We start from the raw sequence: 27,990 nt of genomic DNA on the forward strand, positions 1-27,990 counted from the left end.
CTCTTGTTGTGAGCAATCGTTCCCCATTGTGTTTGTTCTTGTGCAGGATGCGTATCCCCACTTCCTACTTTATAAGTTAATAGTGGTCAAGTTTTAACTCCAAAACCACAGGGGCACAAATACATGTTATTACACATTTCAGTATGGGGATTCCCCTCAAGGTTCCTGTGATGTCATGCACTTATCTGGTCATTTCCCAGTGCAAGAATAAACTTTGCCTTATATGATTGAAAAACATACTGAGGAAGGTGGGCATGTTGCCTGTGGGGTTCAATGATAATCAGTGGCAGCACCAAGCTAGACTCGATCCTCCAGTCCTCGAATACTCACGCACGGCCGCTCCACTGTGCTGTATTGAGGACTGGAGCAAACAACGTTCTAAAACAGGAGCAGTGAAATATGAATATTTAGTAGATTTTGATTACGTCATTGCGCGCGTAGACGCGGAATCATAAACCTGATAAACACTTCAGAGCCCTGATCTGACGCTTAACCAGTACTCGGCAGTGTATTTTTAAGTTCCCTGTATGTAGCGAACAAACAAATTAACAACTAGCTACAAAATCAGCTAAAATCCACTCGTCGCGTACGCGTCTTCATTTTTCATAAGCGGATCGGATCCCCGTTTTAAACCTTCTTTGCCGTCAATTTTGAGTTACCGTTGTTATCGCCATTACATATTTCTCAAATTTTCACTTTTTAATGAACTTTGCGATGATGTATATGTCTTTGAAAGTATTCATGGGAAACACTTTTATATTTGCAACACACTGAGACCATTTGCAGCCGTCAAGTCATAATAGTTGCCTTGATTTTGAGGAGGAAAGATCGTCACCACTCACCACAGTGATGACATGCATTCACACCGTACAAACTACAGTACCGACTGCCTCGGATTTTAATACGGTAAGCATGGTATTCAAGTGTCATTGAAACATACATAGGATGTGCATGATTACTTCATTGTGTACAGGCCATATCTTTTACGGGGTAAGAACAGTGTCAAGACTCATGATTGACTGAATTTCAAAGCAAAACGATAGCATGATTGATAGTATTCGCATGTTCGGAGGCTAGGCATGCTAGGCTAGACTCCTAAATAGGCCTACCACGGGTGCAATAAAATAAATATATTTAGTTTGTTTGGTTTATATAAGGCGGAAAAAATAACACCGTGTAATGATATAGAATGGCTTGTATGCGGTTGGGCTTAATGTTTACGCTAGTTATGCATTATGTAATGATCGGTGCATGCCAGGGCTGTCAACTTTTGGAATTGCTACAGTCTGTCAACTTTAAGTACAAAGTAAATAGACCCGGAAATAGACCTCGGAAACTGGAGGTATGAGAATACTTATTTCAGTTTCTTTGGCGCGCCAACTGCTGCGCTGATTTGTATTTGCGGGCGCACCACGCTCCTTACGCGTCACATTCGCGTGTGACACAAAGCATCGACCCCGATGCCACAAATTTGGTTTGTACATGTGGACAGACTGTAGGCTTGAGACACTTCCATTACCGGGGCAGAATTATTTTTTGCAAATACACTGTTCATTTTGACCCATGGCTATGTAAGCCACGTTTGAGAATCTAAAAATTGTGTGTGTGTGGTGGGGGGGTAGGGACATCAAATTATTTTTACGATGCATCAGATGTTACTCATTTTACAGCTCTTTGCGTGAGATTTACTATAATATTTACAGTAAATTCTTGGCCAAACTGGAACACTATAAACGCTAGTGGCTCCGCGATAAACACACGCGAATATAGCGCGGTACAGAAGAAAGCATACACGCGTCTTACATTGCGTACACGCTTAGTATGTTACATGGACGCAACGCGCATGTTCCAGTTTGGCCATGAAATTACTGAAAATATTATAGGTGTGAGATTATACAACCTTGGTGTGAGACCGTGAGAAAATGACCAAATGCGTGAGACTCCCAGCCAGTGCGTGAGAGTTGACAGCCCTGGTGCACGCTTGAATTTACGCAATCGTGAGAAGGACTTTGATGCGCGCAGTAACAAAAGCCGAATAATTTCCGCCAAATAAAAACCGAACAGTGCGCGAATCAATATTGATTCTTGCAGAATAAATTTGCGGGAATCATTTGATTCCAGCAAATCATCTTCTGTGTAAACTACAAACGTTTGCAAGAATCAACTTTGATTCACGCAAAAAAAAAAAAAAAATTCTCTTATTAAAAGTTGCTCAATTTTAAAATCTAATTTTTTTTTTTTTTTTAACTAGGTTGTAATCAGTGATGTCAACTTGAAGTGAACTGGACAGTTACAGCAACTGCATTCTGGAGATGTTCATTGTGACTTCAAATCATGGTGTATGGAGAACTCAACTGTGAATCATCAAAAATCTGGTACGTACAATGAGTTTAATAAATTTTTATTGTTTTTATATGAAGGATTATGCCGTAAGGTCTAAGGCAAATGAATGTATGTTCGGGCAGCCCTCAAAATACTTTTTTGAATAGCTATTTTTTGACAGATTCCGATTCCAATCAAAATAGCCCTCATGTGTATTTTGCCATTGACAATTTTTTTTCCATGGGGGCTAGCTATTTTGGGAGAATTGGGGAGAATTGCCTTTTCCCCATGAATTTTGACCCTGGTATCGAAGGACCAGAATACTTAGTCATCATTTAGGCCAAGTCGCCCCTACTTGCAGCTGAATTGCACTTACTCTCTGTAAAATTATATACCAAATTATTCTTATTATAATTCAATCAAATGTCATTCCTCGTCAAGTGTTGACAAAGGCAACAGTGTTTGCTGAAACGCTTACAAGTAAGTGCATTATGCATAATTGGATCACATAGAATGAACATTGGTTACTGAATTTCAACATTTCAGGTAATTTTGTGCCTGGATAGCGGCGGGTTCCCAGTGCATTTTTCGGGCGGGTAACCGGGTACCCGAAATTGCAACAAAGAAAAAATCTATTTTTTTATTTTTTTTTTATGTTATTTAATTTTTTGGTTTTGTAGTGTCCCTGGACCTAGGCCTAGGATCATTCATGGTTGACCTAAAATAAAATTGCATGATGTTTATTGAATTTGAATGCATTTTGATATCATTAATGAATACAAATTGTGTACATCCATATCAAAACGATGCACTTGTCGGCTGCTACATGTGTCTCATTTCACTTTATAACTAGGAATAAATACCAGACTCATCTCAAGTGGAGGTCACTTAAAAATCATCCCCAAGTCACATGGTTTAGGAATACAGAGAGCATTCTTTAACCATATGACTTGGTAATTATTGGAAGTGACCTCCAATTAAAATGAGCATGGTATTTATTCCTAGCTATTATGTGAAATGAGACACATGTATCAGCCGACAAGTGCATCGTTTTGATATGGATGTACACAATTATCAATTTTTATATTAAAAACAAACAATCATGCAATTTTTTTTTTTTAGGTCAACCATGAATGATCCTAGCATTTAGGTCTAGGTCCTGGGACACTACAAAACCGGGATTTTTTTTATAATTTGGGCACCCGGGCAGGGTATTTCCTGCCCGGGTAACGTAATTTCGGGTGGGTACCCGCCAGGGTTCGATTTAGAAAATAAAATTTACATGCACAACTCTGAATTTTTCCTCAAAATGGGCTGAATTACACACAATTTTGCATGCACAGGCAAAATTCTACATGCACAGAGCCAAAGTTACATGCATTTGTGCATGTAAAACCCCTCTAAATCGAACCCTGGTACCCGCGAGCCCGCCCAAAAATCCCTGGCTTAATATGTACCGTATGCATAATTCAAAATCAAAATCAAATGAGAGCATTTAAATTTCATGGAATCATTTTAGCATTGCAATATTCCAGGTTGTTATGGAGCTCCAGAAGTGGCAAGGAAAGAAAAAATAATCTCAGGAGATTCAGGGCCCTAACTTAGTAGCTTTAGGCCCAGCTTAGTAACACAGGGCCCTGACTTAGTAATTTGGGGCCTGAAGATAGAAACTTAGGGCCCTGAAATAGTAATTTAGGGCCCAACTTAGTAATTTGTGCCCCGACGTAGTAACTCTCAAGGCCCCAACTTAGTAAGTCGGGGTCCGAGCTACTAAAGCCAGGGCCCAAGTTACTATCTTGTGCCCAAGTTAATAAGTTGGGGCCTGAACTACTAAGTCTGGGGCCCAAGCTACTAAATCGGGCCCAAGATATGTTTTCTTTCCATGCCACTTTGTGGGCTTGGTAGATTAATTTTTCAATTTAATCTTGGTAAGAAAAATGTATTAAATTAAAAATATTTTTAATTGATTTTTTTACAGATGAAATTTGAACTTGTACTGCTGGAACTGAAAGGAACCACCTGCAGCAAGAAGCTAAAGCAAGAGAAGAGAATGAGATATGTACCAAATTCGCTGAAAAGGTACCCGTCGGCCATTGCAAATCCACATACACCTTCAACAAAGAAGAACCCCCACCACCGGACTTTACCACAGTGGAACTCATATAATTTTGAAATACATGTACTGACCACAATCGCACCCTGGGCCACACGCCCACACCCTTACCCTGATCAAGTTTACAAATACTCCACACCCATACCTTGATAAACTATATGTATGTGCCTATTCAGACTATATTAACTCTGTTACAGCTCTAGCAGAGATGGAAGTGTTGTTGGTCATGCATGTACTATGTGTATGTACCTGTGGACTGGACAATCTTATTGGTAAATCAGCAGTGTTCATTAATAGTGTTCATATTAGGCAAAAAAAGTTGTTTGCTTGTCCTCGTCCGATCAACTGTCTCATCAGACCGACTGTAGAACTTTTTCTTTCTTTTTTTGAAAATTTAATTTTAATTTTTACAAAATAAAAATAAAATTAGAGCCAAATGCTAGAATCATTCATGGTTGACTTTAAAAATAACGTTTTGTGTCTTAAATATGTAAAGAAGTAAAGTTATAATTAATTTTGTATTCATGTCAATGATGTCATGGTCTATTAATGGTTTCAAAATGGATACAAATCCAATGCATTTTGAAATCATGTTATTATTATTATTATTGTTTTTTACAAAGTCAACCATGAATGATCCTAGCATTCAGCTCTAGGTCCAGGGACACTACAAATCCAAAGTAAAATCCCAATTGGGGGTTTACTCAAACATGGTACTGATACTCGGACGAATACGGTACATGTACTTTTTTTTTAAAACTTCCGAGTCCCACTGACCCAACTTCTGAAAGTGATCTATGGACAAGCTAACAATTTTTTTTTTGTAATTGTAGATAGTGAAATTAAAATCAAAATTTGGAAATTAAGAATGCACTTTTCAATAATATAGGGTTTTAACTAAATAAAATTGGGGATCAATGCCAGTCAATATTATGTTTTGATGAATCCAAGTGTGTGAAAATATTTGATCTAAAACATAATAATGATAAAATTGATGCTTTTACGCCCAATATTTATTGGTCTCGCTATGAGTTTTCAAATATTGGACTCGACTACGCCTCGTCCCAATATTTGAAAACTCGTAGCTTCGACCAATAAATATGGGCTCAATTGATCCAATTTTATATCAAAGTAGGCCTTATAGGGTGTTCAAACCAATGCTTTTCATCTTTGTAAAATTAAAATGGTTTAAATTGTTTTAAAATTCTCATCTGCTCATCTAGTCCTGAGAAATAAAGGAGAATGGTAAACTCAACAGCCTCATCTCCACTTTTCTTCATCAAAATGGAGATTTTGGTATCAGTGTACATGTAAGGGGCTGTGCAATCATTATGAGCCCCCCGGGTAAACTTTCCAAACGGCTCGCCAAAAATAGCTTGCCCCCCCCTCTCGGCCTGCTTTTTGGGATCCCAATTTGAAAACTTTAAATGGTTTTAAAATTTGCATATTTAAGCGTTTTAGTACTGTTTTCCTAAGCCTTTTTAGAGCATTTTATTAAAAGGCGCGCCATGAATGTGTGCCAAAATCGCTTGGCCCCCCCTCTTGGCTTGCCAAAAGTGCTTGCCCCCGCTTTGGCTCACCAAAAATTCTTGCCCCCCCTCCCCAATTTTACCCTCCCCCAGGGCTCATAATTACTGCACAGCCCCTAAGTTCATATTTTTCTCATTGTCCCTGTGAAATATTGGGGCTGAAAGATCATATATTTTTTGCTTGGAATTTATATTTCTTTAAAATTTTATGAATAGGCTATTCTACCTCCGCCGAATGTGAAGTGTAGCCTACATTGTACAATGCTTTGAATGTTGCTATTTCCTGTTTGACTACCTACATTGTACCACAATGTAATTTATAAGCTGGCTGCTTTATTATGATTCTTGTAAGGACAAACTATTCTTTGAGACAAACTATTAAATGGCATGGCCTATTATTCAATGTTGATATTCCTTTAAAAATTATGTTTAATGTTAAGTATGCCTATTCAAAATAATACAGTTTCGACACTGCCAGTAAAATGTTCTAATTTTAAATAATGTTTTTATTATAAAAATGTAAGACTTGTTTAATCATGTATTTTTGATTGAATTATACACTGACTGCATGTTGGACTACTCGATGTGTTTTTGCACTATGTTAGTTATGTCTTAGAAAAATAAAATGACAATGAATAATAATACAAATTTACATGTATCTATGTGTTTGTTTTCTGGTGTAAGGACTGATCAATAAATTAATGGTTGAGGTTTTTTTTATGGAACATGAAAAAACCTACAAATTTGTAAAATTGCTAGGGGAAAAATGTTTTGTTCTGATGAGGGGAAAATGGCCATTTGTGGGGGTGCTGCAGAGAATTTGGAGAATTTGACCAATCAAAACCATTTTTTTAAAAAAGAAATTTGGATATAGGCCTACCAAATATTTTGGCCAAATTTAACGCAACTGAATTGTCTTAATTTGTTTTCTTGAACAAAAATTTGGAGACTGAATTTCAAACATTTTGGCTACTGACTATACTGAGAAAATTTTAGGCAAATGTTTTTCATCTTTGATTCCCCCCTCATTTTTATGCCCCTCCCCAAAAAAATCCTGGCCCCCACTGGACATATCAAAATGGTTAGTGCAGTCATTCAGGGGCTATCAATTTCTTCGGACGTGGGGGTCCCAAATATAGGGGGGGGGGGGTCATAATTTTTTGGGAGAAAAATAGGGGAGGGGGGGTCATAAAATTGTTGATGCCCAAAATGTAGGGAGTCACAAGTTGACCACAGATAGTGTGTTTATTTTAAAAGACTGATTTTAATACAATTTTGAGCCTGTTTATGGGGGTCATAAAATCTTTGTTGCCGAAATAGGGAAGGGGTCGCAATTTTATTGACGCCGACTTTTGGAAAATGTGGGACCCTCCCACTTCTGAAGAAAATGAGAGCTATTCAGCCCAGGGGCATATTTAAATTTCTCATGATGATTGCCTAATATTTAGAAAATCATGCCATATTTATTTCAAGAGCATATTTATTATATAATATCCCCACGATACGGGCATTTTGGGTTCTTTTTTATCTTATGCATAGGCCTATGAAAATTACTTGTAATTATCGGCTATCTACGGTAGACAGCAAATTCGTCATGATAGTCTCCTCTGCTGCCGGTTTGATCCTACTCACTCAATTATTACTGGCGGAGGAGGAGACTAAAGCCTGTGTTGACCTACTGCGCATGATCAGAACAGCCTAATTAATTATTAATGACATCGTAATTCCATTGTCAAAGTGCTCTTCTTTTTTTACTCCAAAAGAATTCAGGCCTCGAATAAGGCAACGTGAAGGATTGTGGGTAAAAAAAGGCGCCGCCATTAGAGGCCAGAAGGATTCAGGCTAGCACCAAGCCCCCCCTAGGAACTCTTTCATGCAACCAAGTTGGATATATATAAATTGGATGGATTGAGCGTGATACATACATTTATCGGCTGAGCTAGAGTTGTCAAATATTTGAACTCTAGCAAGACTGCACCCATTGCATGTATAATAAGAAAAATCCATCTATCCAATTGAATACCTGAGTGGAAGAAGGGCCCAACTCCAATTTTTTACAAAATGAGTTAGACCCAGCATTTTATTGCCAGCAGACTGTTCTTCCTTGTGTGTGAAAGATGAGCCAAAATCCACTTCCTAATTGGTCTTCCACTTACACTTAATCATGGTTTTTATGGAAGAAAAGCCCAACTCCATGGAGTTGGCCCTTCTTCCACAAATATTGAGTTAAAGAGGAATTTTGATCATCCATGAAATCTGCTCTTCACTACAATAAACTTTCTTGCTACCATTATTATATGCTTGTACTTGTGCAATTAATGGATAATTTCCAAATTTCTGTAGTTATTTATAACACATCTGCTTACGGAATTGGCACTTACAGTATATTAGTGGAAGAAGGGCCCAACTCCAGCTCATATTAAGACCTCTACCGTAGCCATGGAAACATCGTATATGATTTCAAATGTATATAATACTGTATGTAGAAAATTAACTGCGTCGACATTGAATGAAGAAAGCAAACACGTAGAAGAATAATTATAATGTCGTAAAAGAATATTTATTACACGAATTTTCGGGCCTCGCCCTTCGTCAGGTGACAATAATGGTGTTGTGAGGCCTACACAAGAGAAACATTTAAAACATGATTAAAACGCGAGCGCAGGTGAATGGTGGGAGCGACACGCAAGCGACGCATGAGCGACAAGCGAGCAAGCGGGCAGAGCGAAGACCTTTTTCTGATGACGTCACCTAATCGATATTGGGGCCTCAGATGTAAACAAACAACACGTGCGTTTCCCACATGCCCACAGTGTGAAAACACCAAATACTGCGTATTTTCTCCTCTGTTTTGTAATCTTTCACATTAGCTTCCATAAAATAATTTTTAAAGGGAACTGTATACTGGTTACCTTTGTTTCAGATTGTTTTGATACCACAAAATACAAAAGATACGGAAAAACCGCCATGCTATTTGAAAATTAATCTTTGTTTTGTTTCACATTTTGTTTACTTTTTACACCGTGAAGAACTAATTGCGTACTGCGAGCTGGCAATTCCGCGCAGGACGCCTAGCGTGGCGCAAAGTTGATCGCGCGCGTCGGCGCGGTATTTGCGTTTGGGTGCTGATGACTCGAATGCTGGACCCCAATATCGATTGATTGGTGACGTCTGAGAAAAAGGTCCATAGCGCGTTAAACATGTTTAAGTTGGAAAACATGAAAGTTGATGCTGGCTTTATTTTTTTCATTCTTTTTTCCTCACTTCATTTGACCCACGGGCGGACGATGAATGCAAGCCAACTTAGTATTCTTTTTAGTTTTTTACTTTAGTATTTTAAGTATTCCTTTCAGTATTTCTGTTTGTATTGTTAACTTTTGTAAATACTTTCAGTATCATCTTTTAATTCTTGTTAACTTTTGTTTATATGGATGCAACACCAAGACGGTGGGTGCCGCTGTTATAAAAGCGTTTTCCAAATAAATAAATAAATAAATAAATAAATAAATAACGCGCAAGACGGAAAATAAAAATAAAAATAAAAATAAAATGTGCAAACGCGTGTGCGAGTACAAAAATATTATAGGCGTCGCGCAGGCGTACGGTACAAGCGTAGGCCTGAGGGTTAAAACGCGAAGAGCGTATACAAATAAAACGAGGCGCAAGCGAGCGTTACAAGCGGGGCCTAAAGGTTGAAACGCGTGGAGTGAAAAGGGGAAACCGCGCGAAAAAAAAGTATGAGAAAAAGGAAGCGCTGAAGAAAATTATGATTAAAATTTAAAACTGTTGAAACTAGCATTGAGTCCATTAGGTTGAAGAGTGCCGAGTCTGAAGATTAATTTCTGCTCCATGTTTCTTCTGGCTTGGTCGTCACCGTGGCATTTGTAGACTCCGGAAATCTTGATGTGTGTGGTGTTGTGTCCACTGCCGGAGAAATGTTGAGCTACAGGCAAACCTGGCATCCTGAGGCGGATTGATCTAAGGTGTTCTGTAAATCGATCCGCCATTCGTCGTTTGGTCTCGTCTATGTACAAGATGTTGCACTTTGTACACTGAATAGCGTAGATGACATTGGTGGTGGTGCAGGTGAAGGCTTCGGTGACTTTGACTGTTTCTTTAGGTCCCACGATGTTATCTGTGGATGATATATGCTTACAAGTGTTGCAGCGTGATCGGTGACAAGGTGATGTGCTGCCTTCTTGTCGTCTGTCGGTAGGGCTGGTTATTGAAGAAGTTACCATCTCATTACGAAGATTTCTATCGCGGCGATAAGCACACAAAGGAGGCGATGGGAAGATTTTCTTAGTGGTGTTATCAGCCTGTAAGATGTTGGTATTGCGCTTGATGATCTTGGCAATTCTGGTGTTGAGGGGATGGAGGTGAGAACCAGAGGTACTCTATCAGATGTTTTGGATGCATTCGAAGTTAAAGCATCAGTCTGAGTCATGTTGTTGGTACGATGAAGAGCTGCATTGGTGACTGATTCAGGATACCCTCGTTGGTGGAAGAAGGATGTCATTTGATTAGCCTTGCTGTCAAAGTCAGTGTCATCATCACAAAGGCGGCGTAAGCGCAGTAGTTGTGAGTACGGGATGCTATTCTTGCAAGCAGGAGGATGACAGGACTCATATTGGAGGTAACTGTGTGAATCTGTAGGCTTGTAGTATACAGACGTGGAAAGATGGTCTTTGTCGATTGATATGAGAATGTCCAAGAAGGGTAGGCTAGTGGTGGATATCTCGTATGTGAACTCTATGGCTGGATGGAAGTTGTTGGCATAGTTCATGAATTCAATTAAGGTTATTCATTATTTTAAACTGTTGTGATTTGGTAGTTCACAGGATCTTACGAATGGTAGTGAGCTTTGGCAAAAACTGATTTGCTCAATTCATAACGAGCGTGTAGAAGAATTAAAATATCACAGATATACTTTTATAGGTGCTGCGGTTCTTGAGTTACGTTGTAAAGAGGGCTGAAACAACAACACTTTTGTAAAACGTATATAACTCATTAACAACAATAAATTAAGCAAGTTTGTAAAGTATACGACTTGCAGAATGAACTTTTGCAAATCATCAAGGCGTTAATTTTCAATAATATATTGATCTAGATAATGAAAATCGATTTTTATGTTGCTTCGACCAACAATACCTCGTCTACCCTTAAGTCTTGACTGGAGCACGATGAAGCGCCCACGCAATCGTCAATATATCTGTATGTATATGTTCATGTATTTAAGGTCCCCTGAAGATGAAAACATTCTGTCTATAAAACTTCTCCAAATATTAAGTTTTTTCTTCATATCTCAAAAACAGTTTTGATGGAGTTGGGTCCTTCTTCCACTCAAGTATTCAATTTTATCATTGACTATGTTTTCACGAATTGTTTAAATATATTCATGCTTGGTATAAAAACAACTCTGGGGCAATTCTGAAGATAATTCCTAATATTTACAGCTATATCAAAATATCACAGGAGTACAAGATTTGCTATGTTCCTTGTTTTGTGGGGAATGGCAGGTCACGGAATGGCTCAAAGATGGCACCAAAAAAGCAGAAATTCCACATTCTTTTACTATCTCACTCCTTCATTTACTTAAAGGATGAGGTCAGACAAAGTCAACACTCTGAACACTCTTCATTGATAAGTTACTATGGCAACTGCATCCACTATGACCAATAACTTAAGTGTTGTTTAGAATATGGCACCAGCAGTCTTGATGAGGAATCCCCATTTGTCATTTTTGATAGTTTATTTTGATGACAGCTCATATGTGTAATGGTCATACTAGTGGACAACAAAATTGACCTTTGAAATTACTAGCAAGCAGCAACAGGATGAAGCACTAATTGAAAATCGCAAATTTGGTTGGAATATTGTACAGCAAGAATCACAAAACTGATATAGTAAAATATCTAGCAAAGTACAAAAAGTTATGCAAGTCTTGTCATGCAATACAGGCTGTTATTTTCCCATCAGTTTTCATATTTATTGAAAAGCCCACTTTTTCCAAATGCAACATTTTAATTCTCTTAGCATGTGTCCCTCACGGACCAACCTGGGTAAACAAACAAACAGACAAACAAACAAACAAACAAACAAACAAACAAACAAACAAACAAACAAACAGACAGACAGACAGACAGACAGACAGACAAACAATAGCCCTTTTCAAAATGTGTTTGAAGGCTATGCTCCATTTGAAATCTACACCCCTTGTGTGGGAGATTAAGATCATGTCTGCGGTATGGATTTCAATCAGAATAACCCACATCCTTTGACTCCCCATTTACGTAGGATGGTTTCAACTTTTCAACTTGATAATGGAATCTGGGAAAAAATTAATGGATATATATTTCCTTTACATCATCCTTCCTACTTGCATGACATTGGCTTTTCTATTTAAAGCCTAAAAATAAAATATTATTATGTGTAGTAACAACTGTCAGAAAAGTTTTCTGGTTATTTTAATAAGCCAAATTAATGAGATCAAATGAAAGAAAACTATACTAGCTTAGCTGTGGTGTTCTACGGGGGATTTCAAGTCGAGTCATAATTATGAATTAAAACTTGCTCTGTTGTCCTAAAACACAATGAATTTGGCTGAATTGTAAGTAGATAGCATAATGTTATCTTAGTAGATAGCATAATGCTATCTTTAGTAGATAACATAATGCTATCTTCAGTAGATAGCATAGTGCTTCAGTAGATAGCATAATGCTATATTCAGTAAAAAGCAATGCTACCTTTGGTAGATAGCCTAATGCTGTCTTCAGTAGATAGCATGATGCTACCTTCAGTACATAGCATATTCAGTGGATAGCATAGTGCCATCTTCAGTAGATAACATAGTGCTATCATAGTGCCGTCCTTCGGAGGGGACGTTAAGCCGTTGGTCCCGTGTACAGAGAGCCATACCTGTACATGTATCTCGCCAGTTTCGAAAAGAGTAGGGTGTTAACCCCTGACTGTTCCCAACCCATCCCGGTGTTCAAATGGACCCCAATGGAAATAAGCTTCAATAGAGGCTTTCTTGGGTTATCCATGGGTTGTCAAAAACCCGAAAAAAACCCGAACAAATCAAATCAAATCTTCAGTTGATAGCATAGTGATACCTTCAGTGGATAGCATAGTGTTATCTTCAGTAGATAGCATAGTGCTCTCTTCAGTAGATATCATAGTGCTATCTTCAGTAGATTTTGATATAGCTGTAAATATTAGGAATTATCTTCAGAATTGCCCCAGAGTTGTTTTTATACCAAGCATGAATATATTTAAACAATTCGTGAAAACATAGTCAATGATAAAATTGAATACTTGAGTGGAAGAAGGACCCAACTCCATCAAAACTGTTTTTGAGATATGAAGAAAAAACTTAATATTTGGAGAAGTTTTATAGACAGAATGTTTTCATCTTCAGGGGACCTTAAATACATGAACATATACATACAGATATATTGACGATTGCGTGGGCGCTTCATCGTGCTCCAGTCAAGACTTAAGGGTAGACGAGGTATTGTTGGTCGAAGCAACATAAAAAATCGATTTTCATTATCTAGATCAATATATTATTGAAAATTAACGCCTTGATGATTTGCAAAAGTTCATTCTGCAAGTCGTATACTTTACAAACTTGCTTAATTTATTGTTGTTAATGAGTTATATACGTTTTACAAAAGTGTTGTTGTTTCAGCCCTCTTTACAACGTAACTCAAGAACCGCAGCACCTATAAAAGTATATCTGTGATATTTTAATTCTTCTACACGCTCGTTATGAATTGAGCAAATCAGTTTTTGCCAAAGCTCACTACCATTCGTAAGATCCTGTGAACTACCAAATCACAACAGTTTAAAATAATGAATAACCTTAATTGAATTCATGAACTATGCCAACAACTTCCATCCAGCCATAGAGTTCACATACGAGATATCCACCACTAGCCTACCCTTCTTGGACATTCTCATATCAATCGACAAAGACCATCTTTCCACGTCTGTATACTACAAGCCTACAGATTCACACAGTTACCTCCAATATGAGTCCTGTCATCCTCCTGCTTGCAAGAATAGCATCCCGTACTCACAACTACTGCGCTTACGCCGCCTTTGTGATGATGACACTGACTTTGACAGCAAGGCTAATCAAATGACATCCTTCTTCCACCAACGAGGGTATCCTGAATCAGTCACCAATGCAGCTCTTCATCGTACCAACAACATGACTCAGACTGATGCTTTAACTTCGAATGCATCCAAAACATCTGATAGAGTACCCCTGGTTCTCAACTCCATCCCCTCCACACCAGAATTGCCAAGATCATCAAGCGCAATACCAACATCTTACAGGCTGATAACACCACTAAGAAAATCTTCCCATCGCCTCCTTTGTGTGCTTATCGCCGCGATAGAAATCTTCGTAATGAGATGGTAACTTCTTCAATAACCAGCCCTACCGACAGACGACAAGAAGGCAGCACATCACCTTGTCACCGATCACGCTGCAACACTTGTAAGCATATATCATCCACAGATAACATCGTGGGACCTAAAGAAACAGTCAAAGTCACCGAAGCCTTCACCTGCACCACCACCAATGTCATCTACGCTATTCAGTGTACAAAGTGCAACATCTTGTACATAGACGAGACCAAACGACGAATGGCGGATCGATTTACAGAACACCTTAGATCAATCCGCCTCAGGATGCCAGGTTTGCCTGTAGCTCAACATTTCTCCGGCAGTGGACACAACACCACACACATCAAGATTTCCGGAGTCTACAAATGCCACGGTGACGACCAAGCCAGAAGAAACATGGAGCAGAAATTAATCTTCAGACTCGGCACTCTTCAACCTAATGGACTCAATGCTAGTTTCAACAGTTTTAAATTTTAATCATAATTTTCTTCAGCGCTTCCTTTTTTCCCCCACTTTTTTTTTTTTTTTTTTCCCCTTTTCACTCCACGCGTTTCAACCTTTAGGCCCCGCTTGTAACGCTCGCTTGCGCCTCGTTTTATTTGTATACGCTCTTCGCGTTTTAACCCTCAGGCCTACGCTTGTACCGTACGCCTGCGCGACGCCTATAATATTTTTGTACTCGCACACGCGTTTGCACATTTTATTTTTATTTTTATTTTTTATTTTCCGTCTTGCGCGTTATTTATTTATTTATTTATTTATTTATTTATTTGGAAAACGCTTTTATAACAGCGGCACCCACCGTCTTGGTGTTGCATCCATATAAACAAAAGTTAACAAGAATTAAAAGATGATACTGAAAGTATTTACAAAAGTTAACAATACAAACAGAAATACTGAAAGGAATACTTAAAATACTAAAGTAAAAAACTAAAAAGAATACTAAGTTGGCTTGCATTCATCGTCCGCCCGTGGGTCAAATGAAGTGAGGAAAAAAGAATGAAAAAAATAAAGCCAGCATCAACTTTCATGTTTTCCAACTTAAACATGTTTAACGCGCTATGGACCTTTTTCTCAGACGTCACCAATCAATCGATATTGGGGTCCAGCATTCGAGTCATCAGCACCCAAACGCAAATACCGCGCCGACGCGCGCGATCAACTTTGCGCCACGCTAGGCGTCCTGCGCGGAATTGCCAGCTCGCAGTACGCAATTAGTTCTTCACGGTGTAAAAAGTAAACAAAAATGTGAAACAAAACAAAGATTAATTTTCAAATAGCATGGCGGTTTTTCCGTATCTTTTGTATTTTGTGGTATCAAAACAATCTGAAACAAAGGTAACCAGTATACAGTTCCCTTTAAAAATTATTTTATGGAAGCTAATGTGAAAGATTACAAAACAGAGGAGAAAATACGCAGTATTTGGTGTTTTCACACTGTGGGCATGTGGGAAACGCACGTGTTGTTTGTTTACATCTGAGGCCCCAATATCGATTAGGTGACGTCATCAGAAAAAGGTCTTCGCTCTGCCCGCTTGCTCGCTTGTCGCTCATGCGTCGCTTGCGTGTCGCTCCCACCATTCACCTGCGCTCGCGTTTTAATCATGTTTTAAATGTTTCTCTTGTGTAGGCCTCACAACACCATTATTGTCACCTGACGAAGGGCGAGGCCCGAAAATTCGTGTAATAAATATTCTTTTACGACATTATAATTATTCTTCTACGTGTTTGCTTTCTTCATTCAATGTCGACGCAGTTAATTTTCTACATACAGTATTATATACATTTGAAATCATATACGATGTTTCCATGGCTACAGTAGAGGTCTTAATATGAGCTGGAGTTGGGCCCTTCTTCCACTAATATACTGTAAGTGCCAATTCCGTAAGCAGATGTGTTATAAATAACTACAGAAATTTGGAAATTATCCATTAATTGCACAAGTACAAGCATATAATAATGGTAGCAAGAAAGTTTATTGTAGTGAAGAGCAGATTTCATGGATGATCAAAATTCCTCTTTAACTCAATATTTGTGGAAGAAGGGCCAACTCCATGGAGTTGGGCTTTTCTTCCATAAAAACCATGATTAAGTGTAAGTGGAAGACCAATTAGGAAGTGGATTTTGGCTCATCTTTCACACACAAGGAAGAACAGTCTGCTGGCAATAAAATGCTGGGTCTAACTCATTTTTGTAAAAAATTGGAGTTGGGCCCTTCTTCCACTCAGGTATTCAATTGGATAGATGGATTTTTCTTATTATACATGCAATGGTGCAGTCTTGCTAGAGTTCAAATATTTGACAACTCTAGCTCAGCCGCCGATAAATGTATGTATCACGCTCAATCCATCCAATTTATATATATCCAACTTGGTTGCATGAAAGAGTTCCTAGGGGGGGGGGGGGCTTGGTGCTGCCACTGATTATCATTGAACCCCACAGGCAACATGCCCACCTTCCTCAGTATGTTTTTCAATCATATAAGGCAAAGTTTATTCTTGCACTGGGAAATGACCAGATAAGTGCATGACATCACAGGAACCTTGAGGGGAATCCCCATACTGAAATGTGTAATAACATGTATTTGTGCCCCTGTGGTTTTGGAGTTAAAACTTGACCACTATTAACTTATAAAGTAGGAAGTGGGGATACGCATCCTGCACAAGAACAAACACAATGGGGAACGATTGCTCACAACAAGAGGAAACTGAATATAAAGTCTGCACAAAAAGTAACTCAGCTGTTATAAATACGCCTAGAGATTCAGAACTAATAATTGTTTTCATAAAAAGAAGGATGATTCGCGTATTTTGATACCCCATTTGTCCAATTTCGTTTAATATTGACAATACAGCAGTGTTTTGAAAGAAAAATACCTCAATTTAAAAGTTGCAGTTTATTGATTTAAGCGTGAAGATAATGGCGGGCTTTACGTGTTTACAGTGCTGGCATTATAACCATTGATCGCTGTAAACTGCAACTTTTAAATTCGGGTATTTTTCTGTAAAAGCACTAGGCCTACTGTGTTGTTAATATTGACCGATATTTGACGAATGGGGTATCAAAATGCGCGTAAATAAATCATGCTTCTCTCTATGTTGAAATATTGTGAAAACAATTATTAGTTCTGAATCTATAGGCGTATTTATAACAGCTGAGTTACTTTTTGTGCAGACTTTAGTAAATAATAAAAGAAAGAACAGTTTACCAACCCAAAGTGTTACAATTAAACAAGGCAATAAAACAAGACTACAAATAACCACAAATCCCGACCGGCACACATGGTCTCTTATGTTTTTTTAGTCCATATTTTTGCCTTTATCTCAATTTCAAATTTGCCGCCTTTGCCCTGCATGGACCAGATACAGTAGTGTCACATATCACAAGTGGGACAGCTATCAACCTGTTTAGATAACTCAAGTACTGTACAAAGTGGTCATCAGGGGGAAGAAGTACATGTTTTGTAAACAATACAATTTAGGGGGATGGGTCATTAGTCCCAAAAGGGTTAAAGTTAGGGTTTAAGTGTTTTAGGTTAGGATTAGGGTTAGAATAATGATAGGGTTGGGATTAGGGATAGTCGAGTTAACTCAATCGATAAAACATTCAACTATGGTGCAAAAGGCTGCGGGTTCGAATTTAGGGGGTGGGTCATTAATCCTTAAAGGGTTAAAGTTAGGGTTTAGGGTGTTTTAGGTTAGGATTGGGGTTAGAGATAAATGATAGGGTTAGTATAAGGAATAGTTAAGGGGGTACTACACCCCTCAATAAATTCGTGTATATTTTTGCATTTTTCTCAAAAACTAATAACACACTGGTAACAAAAGTTATGTATATTATAGGGGCGAGGAATCCAATTACTACACTGGAATTTTAGAGACCCAAGACAAGCGGTTTGTTATTTATGATAAGAAATAAGATACCGCTAGGATGTACCTCATTTTCTATCATATATACTAAACTGCTCGTCTTGAGTCACTGAAATTTCAGTGTAGTACTAAGATTCCTTGCCCCAATAATATACATAACTTTTGTTACCAGTGTGCTATTATTTTTTGAGAAAAATGTAAAAATAATCACAAAAATACCGCAGGGGTGTAGTACCCCCTTAAGTTAGCTCAATTGATAAAACATTCAACTATGGTGCGAAAGGTTACGGGTTCGAATTTAGGAGGTGGGTCGTTGGTTATAGTCCGGTGGCAGAGCAAGGTTAGATGGTTTTGCCAGTTAAAGTAGTTTTCTTTGCTGATTATTACTCTTTGAGTGGTACAAAATAAGATTTTGGGGATGTAAAATGGTAACCCTTGGGCAATTAGAAATATTCAAGATGGCCGCTATTGATAATAAATAATAGCTCGGTTATTCACTAGTGGTACCAAAATAAATAAGAACTTAAAGTATTTTGTGTAAATTATTTGCCTTTTGGATCCTTTAGATATAAATTATGTACAGTTTTAAATGTGACACTCTCACAATTCAAGAAATTAAAAATGGCCGCTGTGTAACGTCATAAGCAAAAACCATTAGTTTCAAGGTAAAGTTCTTTTGCCGGATTTTGTTTCTTACAATAATTAATGCACACTCTAGAATTACGCAGATCCAGTTTGATATTTTACTTCTTCACAATCGCATACAAAATTCCAAGATGGCCACCACCGATTTTGGAATTTTTTTCCAAGGGAGTGTGTTGAGTGACAGAAGTTTACACTACACTATCCCCACCACGCCAATGGATCACCACTGTTACGATACCATTGCCAAAGAAAGGTGACCTTTCTTTGATGACCAACTACCGGTATAGACGCATATCACCCATGTCTATAGCTGCTAAAACCTACAACAAGATCCTTTTGAGACGAACCCGGCCTCATGTATACCCACTTGCTGATAAGCAACCAGACTGGTTTCAGACCAGGACGCAGCTGCGCACAGCAGATCCATATACTGCGAAGAATTATGGAAGGCTTTAAGGAATACCAGCTCACCTTGACAGTTACTTTCGTTGACTTCAAGAAGGCCTTCGATTCCATCAACAAAACAGTAATGTTCTCAATATTGCGTCACTACGGCATTCCGAGCACTTTGGTCAGTGCCATAAAGGTACTTTACAGTAACTCCAGCAGTGCAGTTATGATTGACGGGGGCATCTCTGAACGTTCGATGTAACAACAGGAGTCCTGCAAGGCGATGTATTGGCTACCTTTCTCTTTGAATATATTATTATATTTGTTGACTACCTTTTGGGAACGGCGTCTGGACCAGACTCCGGAGTTGTGACCTGTCCTCGTCGATCAAGAAGATATCCTGCTAAATGACCTGGACTTTTCTGATGATATCGCTCTCCTTGAGTCTTCCACCCCACGGGCCCAGTCTCAACTCTACAGGACCGCAAATGCCGCAGGAGACCTTGGACTTATAATCAGCGCACCCAAAACAGTATATGACCATCAACTGTCAACCCCAGCCTCCTCTCCAAGTGTACGGAAACCCCATTAAGCATGTAACCGACTTCAGATACCTAGGCTCCATGATGGAGTCCAGTGCTAGTAACATGAAGAGACGGAAATCTCTTGCTTGGACAGCCTTCTGGAAATAAGAGCAACTGTGGAAAAGTCCTGCCACCACAATTTTCACTAAGGTTAAACTGTTTTCACACAACATGCGTCATAGAGCTTCACAGTTTTACTATACGGCTGTGAGTCGTGGGTTATCTCTAAGGATATGGAAAATAAAATCAACTCATTTGGCACATCCTGCTACCGTATTATGCTGAACATCAAGAGAGTAGACAGAGTACCAAATTTTACCATCTACAATCTGACAGAGACAGCGCCACTTGTTGAGAAAGCCAGGACTCGTCAACTGAAATTTGTAGGGCATATACTCCGCTTGCCTGACGATGAGTCAGTTAAAGAGTATGCATTGTATGTCCCAACTCATGGCAAGAGGAAACCGGATGGCAACGAACCTCCAGTGTCTTTTGGGACAGCATGCTGAGTCAAGGTCAACTATCAGCAATGGCTCAAGACCGATGTAGCTGGAAGAAATTTGTAGTCGCCTGCTCCGCAGCCGAAGGATGATGATGATGATGTTGATGTGTTCTATTGCTAAAATGTTTTGAAAGACAAGTAAAACTTTATGCAAATGGTTGAGAATGAAGTTGTGTTGTTAAATAGCAAGTAACGTATGAGTATGATATGCTATGCAAACCATTCAATATGTTAAGAAAAGACAGTTACAGTGAGCATACATTTCACTACTCACGGGACGACATCATGGCAATTTAGGATCACTGAAGCATGTCAGTTCACAATCCACATGCATATATTACATATTGAGCCACAACTAACAATAATGCGCACTAAAAAACACTATAATTATTTGTTTTGTCACTACAAATCATTTAAACGTTATTTCAGAGTTAAGTGTCGGCCATTTTGAATACCTCGAATTGTCCAAGGGTGACAATTTTACACCCCTTGGAATCTTATTCTAAACAACTCAAAGATCATTTATCAGCAAAAAAACAACAACTTTAACTGCCCAAAACACTATGATACCTTTTGTCACTAAAACACCATTTGAATGCTATTTTAGAGTTTCGTGTCGGCCATTTTGAATATCTCGAATTGCCCAAAGGTGACCATTTTACACCCCCTAGAATCTTATTCTACACCACTCAAAGATCATTTATCAGCAAAAAAAAAAAAACTTTAACTGCCCAAAACACTATTTGGTATGATATCATTTGTCACTAAAACACCATTTGAATGAAATTTCAGAGTTACGTGGCGGCCATATTGAATATCTCGGATTGCCTAAGGGTGACGATTTTACACCCCCTAGAATCTTATTCTACACCACTCAAAGATCATTTATCAGCAAAAAAACAAACATTAACTGCCTAAAACACTATAGTTATTTAGTACGATACCATTTTTTAACTAAAACACCATTTGAATGCTATTTTAGAGTTTCGTGTCGGCCATTTTGAATATCTCGAATTGCCCAAGGGTGACAATTTTACACCCCCTAGAATCTTATTGTACACCACTCAAAGATCATTTATCAGCAAATAAACAAACTTTAACTGCCCAAAACATTATTTGGTATGATATCCTTTGTCACTAAAACACCATTTGAATGAAATTTCAGAGTTACGTGGCGGCCATATTGAATATCTCGGATTGCCCAAGGGTGACGATTTTACACCCCCTAGAATCTTATTCTACACCACTCAAAGATCGTTTATCACCAAAAAAACAAACATTAACTGCCTAAAACACTATAGTTATTTATTACGATACCTTTTGTCACTAAAACACCATTTGAATGCTATTTCAAAGTTACGTGGCGGCCATCTTGAATATCTCGGATTGCCCAAGGGTGACGATTTTACATCCCACAGATTCTTTTTCTACGCCACTCAAAGATCAATAATCAGCAAAAAAAAAAAACTTTAACTGCCAAAACCATCTAACCCAAAAAATGTGGTGTTTGCAGCCGGACTATTAGTATATGCTCTCGTGTAAAAACTGAGTTAGCTTGAAATTCCCGGGACAAAGGACTTGCTGCGAAGGTCAATTGTGGAATGTTCGGATGTTTGCTCCCTAACTGCAAGTCCCTGTGTTGTTGTTGTTTAATGTTTTATGGAATGAAATGGGGCCGTACCCGTAGTAGTCAGCGACAACCTGTAAAGTGTGCTGAGGCTTGTGGATCAACGTCTAGGCGTTGTTTGTGCCTGACTATAAATCACTGTGTGTTTGTTTATTTTATTATGCTATAGGGTTAGGTTTAGGTCTATGTCAAGAGTTAGGATTAGAGTCAGGTTTATGTTAGGATTAGGGCTTAGATTATTATAGGTTAGGTTTAGGGTTAGGATAAGGGCTTCGGTTTTAGGTTAGGGTTAGGGTGAAGTTTAGGTTAGGGTAAGGATTAGGGTTTATAACTAAGTTGTCAGACTAATGACACTTCATGCTATCCACCTGTAACAAAACAATTTTTTGTAAATTGAACAGCGTCATTTTGGTCCAATTTACTGTGACAAACGTCCATATTAATTTTGTGGCTGCTTTGTTTTAAAGCTAGTGGGGTGGCAAGAGCCATAGTTTTCCAATATTAGCCATTTAACTGAAAACAACTGCAGTGGTGGCACTATATGGGGGACAAGAGGGGTCATTTGCCTATATTTTGCCCCCCCCCACTTTTGAGGCATAAAACACAAAATCACACACATTTTTCACTTTTTGAGGCAATTTTGTGCAAAATAACTTGATTTTGCCCCTCCTGAAATTCATTTTGCTATAACATTTTGAAACATTGTAAAAATATTGCTGTAGTGTGTTTTCATACATAACGTTTTAAAATATTTTCATGACCTTTACATAACCTGACATTTACTAAAACGTTTTTACCAAATCGAAAACCCCCAAAATATAACCTGTTTAAAACGTTATTTAAACGTTACGTGTTTGCTGGGTACTTTAGCAAAATGACTCTATTGACCCTTGTGTGACATTTGACCCCATTGTAGCATTTTAAAAGAAAGTAAATAAACGAAAGAATCAGAAGAAGACTAAGAAGCAGATTTGACAGCTCAACAGTATATTGGTTGACTTAATAATAAAAGTTGTGTGATAGGCCTATAAATAAAACCTGACAGTGCACCTATAGGCTTACTTTTTGAAGAACAATTAGAATTAATCCACACAGGGTTTTTTTGGGGTTTTTTTTTGTTATAACATGAAACTATTGGTATTAAGAAACATTTGTGAAATTGGTCATGGATTTACAGGGTGTCCCAGAAAAAATTACCGAGTGAATAAAATTGAACGTAAGTCGAGAAATAGACATCAGAATCAAAAAATTAAAAATGTAGAGCATAGCCTATTTTATTGTGCATCAATGCAGTTTATTCCAAGTTTGTTTAACCCATACAAAACTCAGGGAGCAATTGGCAATTGACGTCATGGTTATCTGTGCTCAATTGTCGTCAGTTTTCATTGTGTTACTGGGTCGTCACTGCCACAGGCAATTTCGGTGCCCAGGGAATTTGAATATCGCGTGGTGAGAGACGACTGTTTTTATTCGTTTTTAAAGTCAATATGAATTTGTTTTAAATAAATAAAATAAAACCATGTGATCTGTGCTTGATAATTATTTTTATAAAATGTAAGGCATCAAGTTGTAATTGCCGGACTGTTCCTTTAAAGGAGATCTAACGGTCCAGGGAAATTAATGAAGTGTCATTGTAGCTGGAATGGATAATAATCACGGTGATCACGATTGTAAAATACAAAATGCCGCAAAATACATTTTTAGGACATCCATTGCCATCAATAATTATTGCATTGTATGCGAAAGTTAATGATCGAGAAAGGTAAATTAATTAACAAAATAAGAGATCCAGATGATAGGATTTCATTTCCTATTAGTAAATGTATGCATTGTTGATGCATTCACGTGTCAAGCGACATCGCTCGGAAGTTGAGATTTCTTCAACTCGCAAAAGCGACGTCTCTTTGGTGTGATCCGTGAGGATATCACATCTAAGCGATACGACCAGGTCATGCTTGTTCGCGCTGAACAGGCGTAACTAGGTTGTATATTCTATAATTTTCCTGGTGTGTTAACTGTGATTACATCTAGACACCAGTTTAATTTGAATTTAAACGGGACCCTAATTTAATGAGAAAAACGCCAAAAAAGAGAGGCAGATCAGTCATGACACGAGTGGCTTTTTACGCATCATTATTTGGTTTTCAAAGCACGGCTTCACAAATCGAAATTGGAAGGGTTTAGGCTATTTGCTTATTTATCGTTTAGGCAATTTATCATTCCTTGTGATGGCTTAGTCTCGGGCCAGACTGTGTGTGGCTATCCCGAACAAACATGTTTGTTAATAGGAACGACGATTGTTAGAACCGACAGATACTGGCTTTGTAGTCAGAAACTGGTTTTGTAGGAGACTAGTGCTGGCTCTAAAAGTAAACACAATTACCACTTGATAAAGTTTATAATGTTTGCGCTGGGTTAAGGGTGCATGAATGTTAATGGTTGTGTATTACACAAGGCAACCCGCGATAGAAGTGTCAATTGATGCAACAGCTATGCAGGCCTACCCTTAAAAACATTTTGTCTATTCACAAATCCAAACAATTCCATGTCTTACGCTGTTGTTAATAACATCGGTAAATATGATAATGCCGAGTAAAAAATAAAACATGTTTCTCATCCCCTCCCGCTTCCTTTTTTGAGACCGCTTCAAATTCTTTTTTTTAAATACCTACCAAAAGAATACAAAAACTGCTTCCTTTTTTGAGGCCGCTGCACTGGTGGATTCATCCGGGCTTTTTTTTTTTATTATCATTTGTTTAAAATTTACTTCATGGCTAAATAAATCACGTTAAATATTTAGCATGAAATTAAATAGGCCTATATTCATTATGAATATTTTTCTGGTTTTTTTTATAAGCAGTACATGATTAGGCCTGTGAATTTTCATCAACCATGCCAACGAATGGTAACTGACTCGACAGCATATTAACGCTTTACCTGGGAGGTGACTGTCGATAAGTGATGAATAGAAAGTCATGAGTCGATCACCCACTTGAGAAAGTGGTATACGACTGAATTTGCATGTATCGCAAAGGTATAAAGCAGACTGTAGTTGTTGATAACCATTCTTTACCACCCACCCAAATAGGCACATTTACATAAATTGAATGCCCTTGATGATTTATTACGTATCAGGATGTATTAAGGGACGCACCATTTGATACTCAGGGGGGGGAGTAGGAAGTTTAAAAAAAAAAAAACTTCCCCCACTACATGCGCAAAAAATAAAACTTTCCCCACCTACATGTAGACTTAATGTCTACTTTCCCCACCTACATGTAGACTTAATGTCTACCTTCCCCCACCTAACTGTGTATAAATGCATGAAATTAAAAAAAAAAAAACTTGCCGCCTTCGGCAGCAAAAAAAAATAAAGTTCGACCCCAACTTCCTACCCCCCCCCCTGAGTATCTAATGGTGCGTCCCTAAGGCTGCCAGGTCCATATATGCAGGAATCTTTTTCAACTTTCCTGATATATGTGATGCGATCAAGCAAAATCAGTCGGAACTCGGAAATATTGATTTTGAGATATAGCCAAACAAAGGAAATATTTCCTTTTGTTTCCTATTGTTTTGACAACTCTTTAATTGCTCATACTTTTTACTATCATGTAAGAAACTGAAAATGTATTATTGCCGAGTTCCGACTGATTTTGCTTGATCCCATCACATTATGTCTATAGACTATAGTATAGTATACTGTATAGTGATCGCTAAGTCTACATGTAGGCCTATAAAACAATAAAAGTTGTATCATTTAATTTATTTTAAAAAGCAGATTGGCATTGGCGAAGTGATGGGGGCATCAAACATTGTTAGAAATTAAACATTACTGGAAATAGAATGGGAATAGGTTAAATAAAATGTAATATTCTACATCCACTAAAAACTAAAAAGTAGCAGGCCTAAACTAGTTTGCTAATTGTCACATCCTTTGTCAGACTAGACAAATACCTTTAAACAATAATATTAAATAAAGAGAAAATCTTATTCCTTACCATGAAAGATAAAGCTGACACAGATATACAAAGTCAACAGATAAAATGTAGTCTTGCAAGCCATTGTCAATTCCAATACTTCTTTACAGAATTGTAGATTTGTGGTCACCCTGTGCTCTTGACAAATTGTCAACTGTGACTGTTTGATTTAAGTGTTCACATTTATACATATACACGCAAACAAGAAACAATGTAATAATAACACAAGGGGAAATTACAAAATACTGGATTCTCAGATTTCAAAACTTATAGATGAAATATGAGAGTAAATATGATCCAGGCTTGACTCCTGACTATCACATCCACTTTGTTTCAATATGCAGTTTCCTCTTGTAGCGAGCAATAATTGTTTCCCATTGTCATGATTGTGGTTGTTTGTTCTTGTGCAGGATGCGTAGCCCCATTACCTACTTTATTAATACTATTATGCTGGGGAAATGATTAAGCATCAGTAATGATCTTCTGTACTTGTGTAATACAGTAAGCCAAAGAATTAAGGTACCAGTTATATTTACCCCTGTATATCCTATTTCATATTGAAGTGCCCCCCGGGTTTTAACCACCGTTTATGAGTGGGAGCTGGTAGCCTAATGGATAGAGCGTCCGTCTAGAGATCGGAAGGTTGTGGGTTGGAATCCCATGCCGGCACATTCCCTTGCTTTTCTTTTCAAGTTGGGTTGTGTGCCGGTCGGGATTTGTGTTTATTTGTTGTCTCGTTTAATTGTAACACATTGGGTTGGTAAACTGTTCTTTCTTTCTTATTAATTATATTCAGTGTCCTCTTGTAGCGAGCAATCGTTCCCCATTGTGTTTGTTTGTTCTTGTGCAGGATGCGTAGCCCCATTACATACTTAACTTATTCATACATCAAACTTTCCCATTTTTCTTTGCGACACATTGTCACAAGACAAATTGATCAACATAGTGGAAGTAATTGTTTTGGTATTGTTTCCTTAATACCAGTATAGTTTCATCATGACAAATTTGAAATCCATGTAGAGGAAGTTAAGAGGAAATGTTTCTTAATACCAATAGTGTCATATTATGACAAAACCACCTGAAAAACAACCCAGATTATTAAATTCCAAATTGTTAAAGTATTAAAGTCTACATGCACTGTCAGGCGCAGATGGGGGTGGGGGTGGGTGGGGGGTCCGCCCGTCTCTCTCAAAAAAGAAAGAAAAAAGAAGACTGAGGAGAGAAGAGAACAGGAAGGGGGAAAACAATTTTAAGGTAAGTGGGATAAAATGAGCGCAAAGGATATATCTACGATTAGTTTAGGTCGTTTGGGCGTAAATGGGTGCGTTTTTTTATGACGGATAAAAAATCTTAGGGGGGTGGTACAACCCCCTTCTTCGTAGTTCTAGGGTTAAACAACAACACAGGGACTTGCAGTTATAAAGAAGCAAACATCCTAAACATTCCACATTATTGACCTTCGCAGCTGGGATCAGCTCCCTGAGTTTTGTATGGGTTAAACAAGCAGCAAGTCCTTTTATCCAGGGGAATTTCAAGCTAACTCAGTTTTTACATGAGAGTATAATACAAACGACCCACCCGTAACCCATTCAAACCCGTAACCTTTCGCACCATAGTTGAATGCTTTATCGATCGAACCCTAATCCCAATTAGCAGTTTCAGTGCTAAACATCTAAACAACTGGCAAGTGTTTAGACATAGGACGTGTTTACAAAGTGATGGCAAGAAAGTGTTTAGCAAAGTGTTTGAATTCTAAACACAGTTGTTACAGTGTATAGAGTGGCTTAATTAATGAAATTTCGAGAAAATATGAAAAACAAGCTCATTAAGATGCAAATAACTTCACACAAAACTATACAGCACATAAGGTCATCATACTCTATCATGCTACCAAATTTAATATAAATTGGATGGATTGAGCGTGATATATTAATTAATCGGTCAAGCTAATATCAGGCGAGACAAAGTCGAGCACAATATTTGAAAATATTTTCATGATTTTTCCAGGATTGAT

General features: G+C 38.0%; 1 protein-coding gene and 1 long non-coding RNA gene across 2 annotated transcripts in view; one reads left to right on the forward strand and one right to left on the reverse strand.

The window, feature by feature from the left end:
- The window catches only part of LOC140167927 (uncharacterized), a 78,060-nt gene extending 51,852 nt beyond the window's left edge, over window positions 1–26,208 (reverse strand). Inside the window, exon 1 of the mRNA XM_072191217.1 lies at window positions 25,998–26,208. Coding sequence (XP_072047318.1) covers window positions 25,998–26,061 — 64 coding nt within the window. The 5' untranslated portion in view covers window positions 26,062–26,208. The remainder of the gene's footprint in view (window positions 1–25,997) is intronic.
- LOC140167926 (uncharacterized) lies at window positions 629–5,062 on the forward strand. Its single transcript, XR_011861090.1, has 3 exons — window positions 629–906; window positions 2,252–2,375; window positions 4,301–5,062. It is a non-coding gene; the product is annotated as an uncharacterized lncRNA (long non-coding RNA).
- Window positions 26,209–27,990: the final 1,782 nt, after the last annotated feature.

This window comes from Amphiura filiformis, chromosome 13 (genome assembly GCF_039555335.1).
Source record: "Amphiura filiformis chromosome 13, Afil_fr2py, whole genome shotgun sequence".
Taxonomy (NCBI): Eukaryota; Metazoa; Echinodermata; class Ophiuroidea; order Amphilepidida; family Amphiuridae; genus Amphiura; species Amphiura filiformis.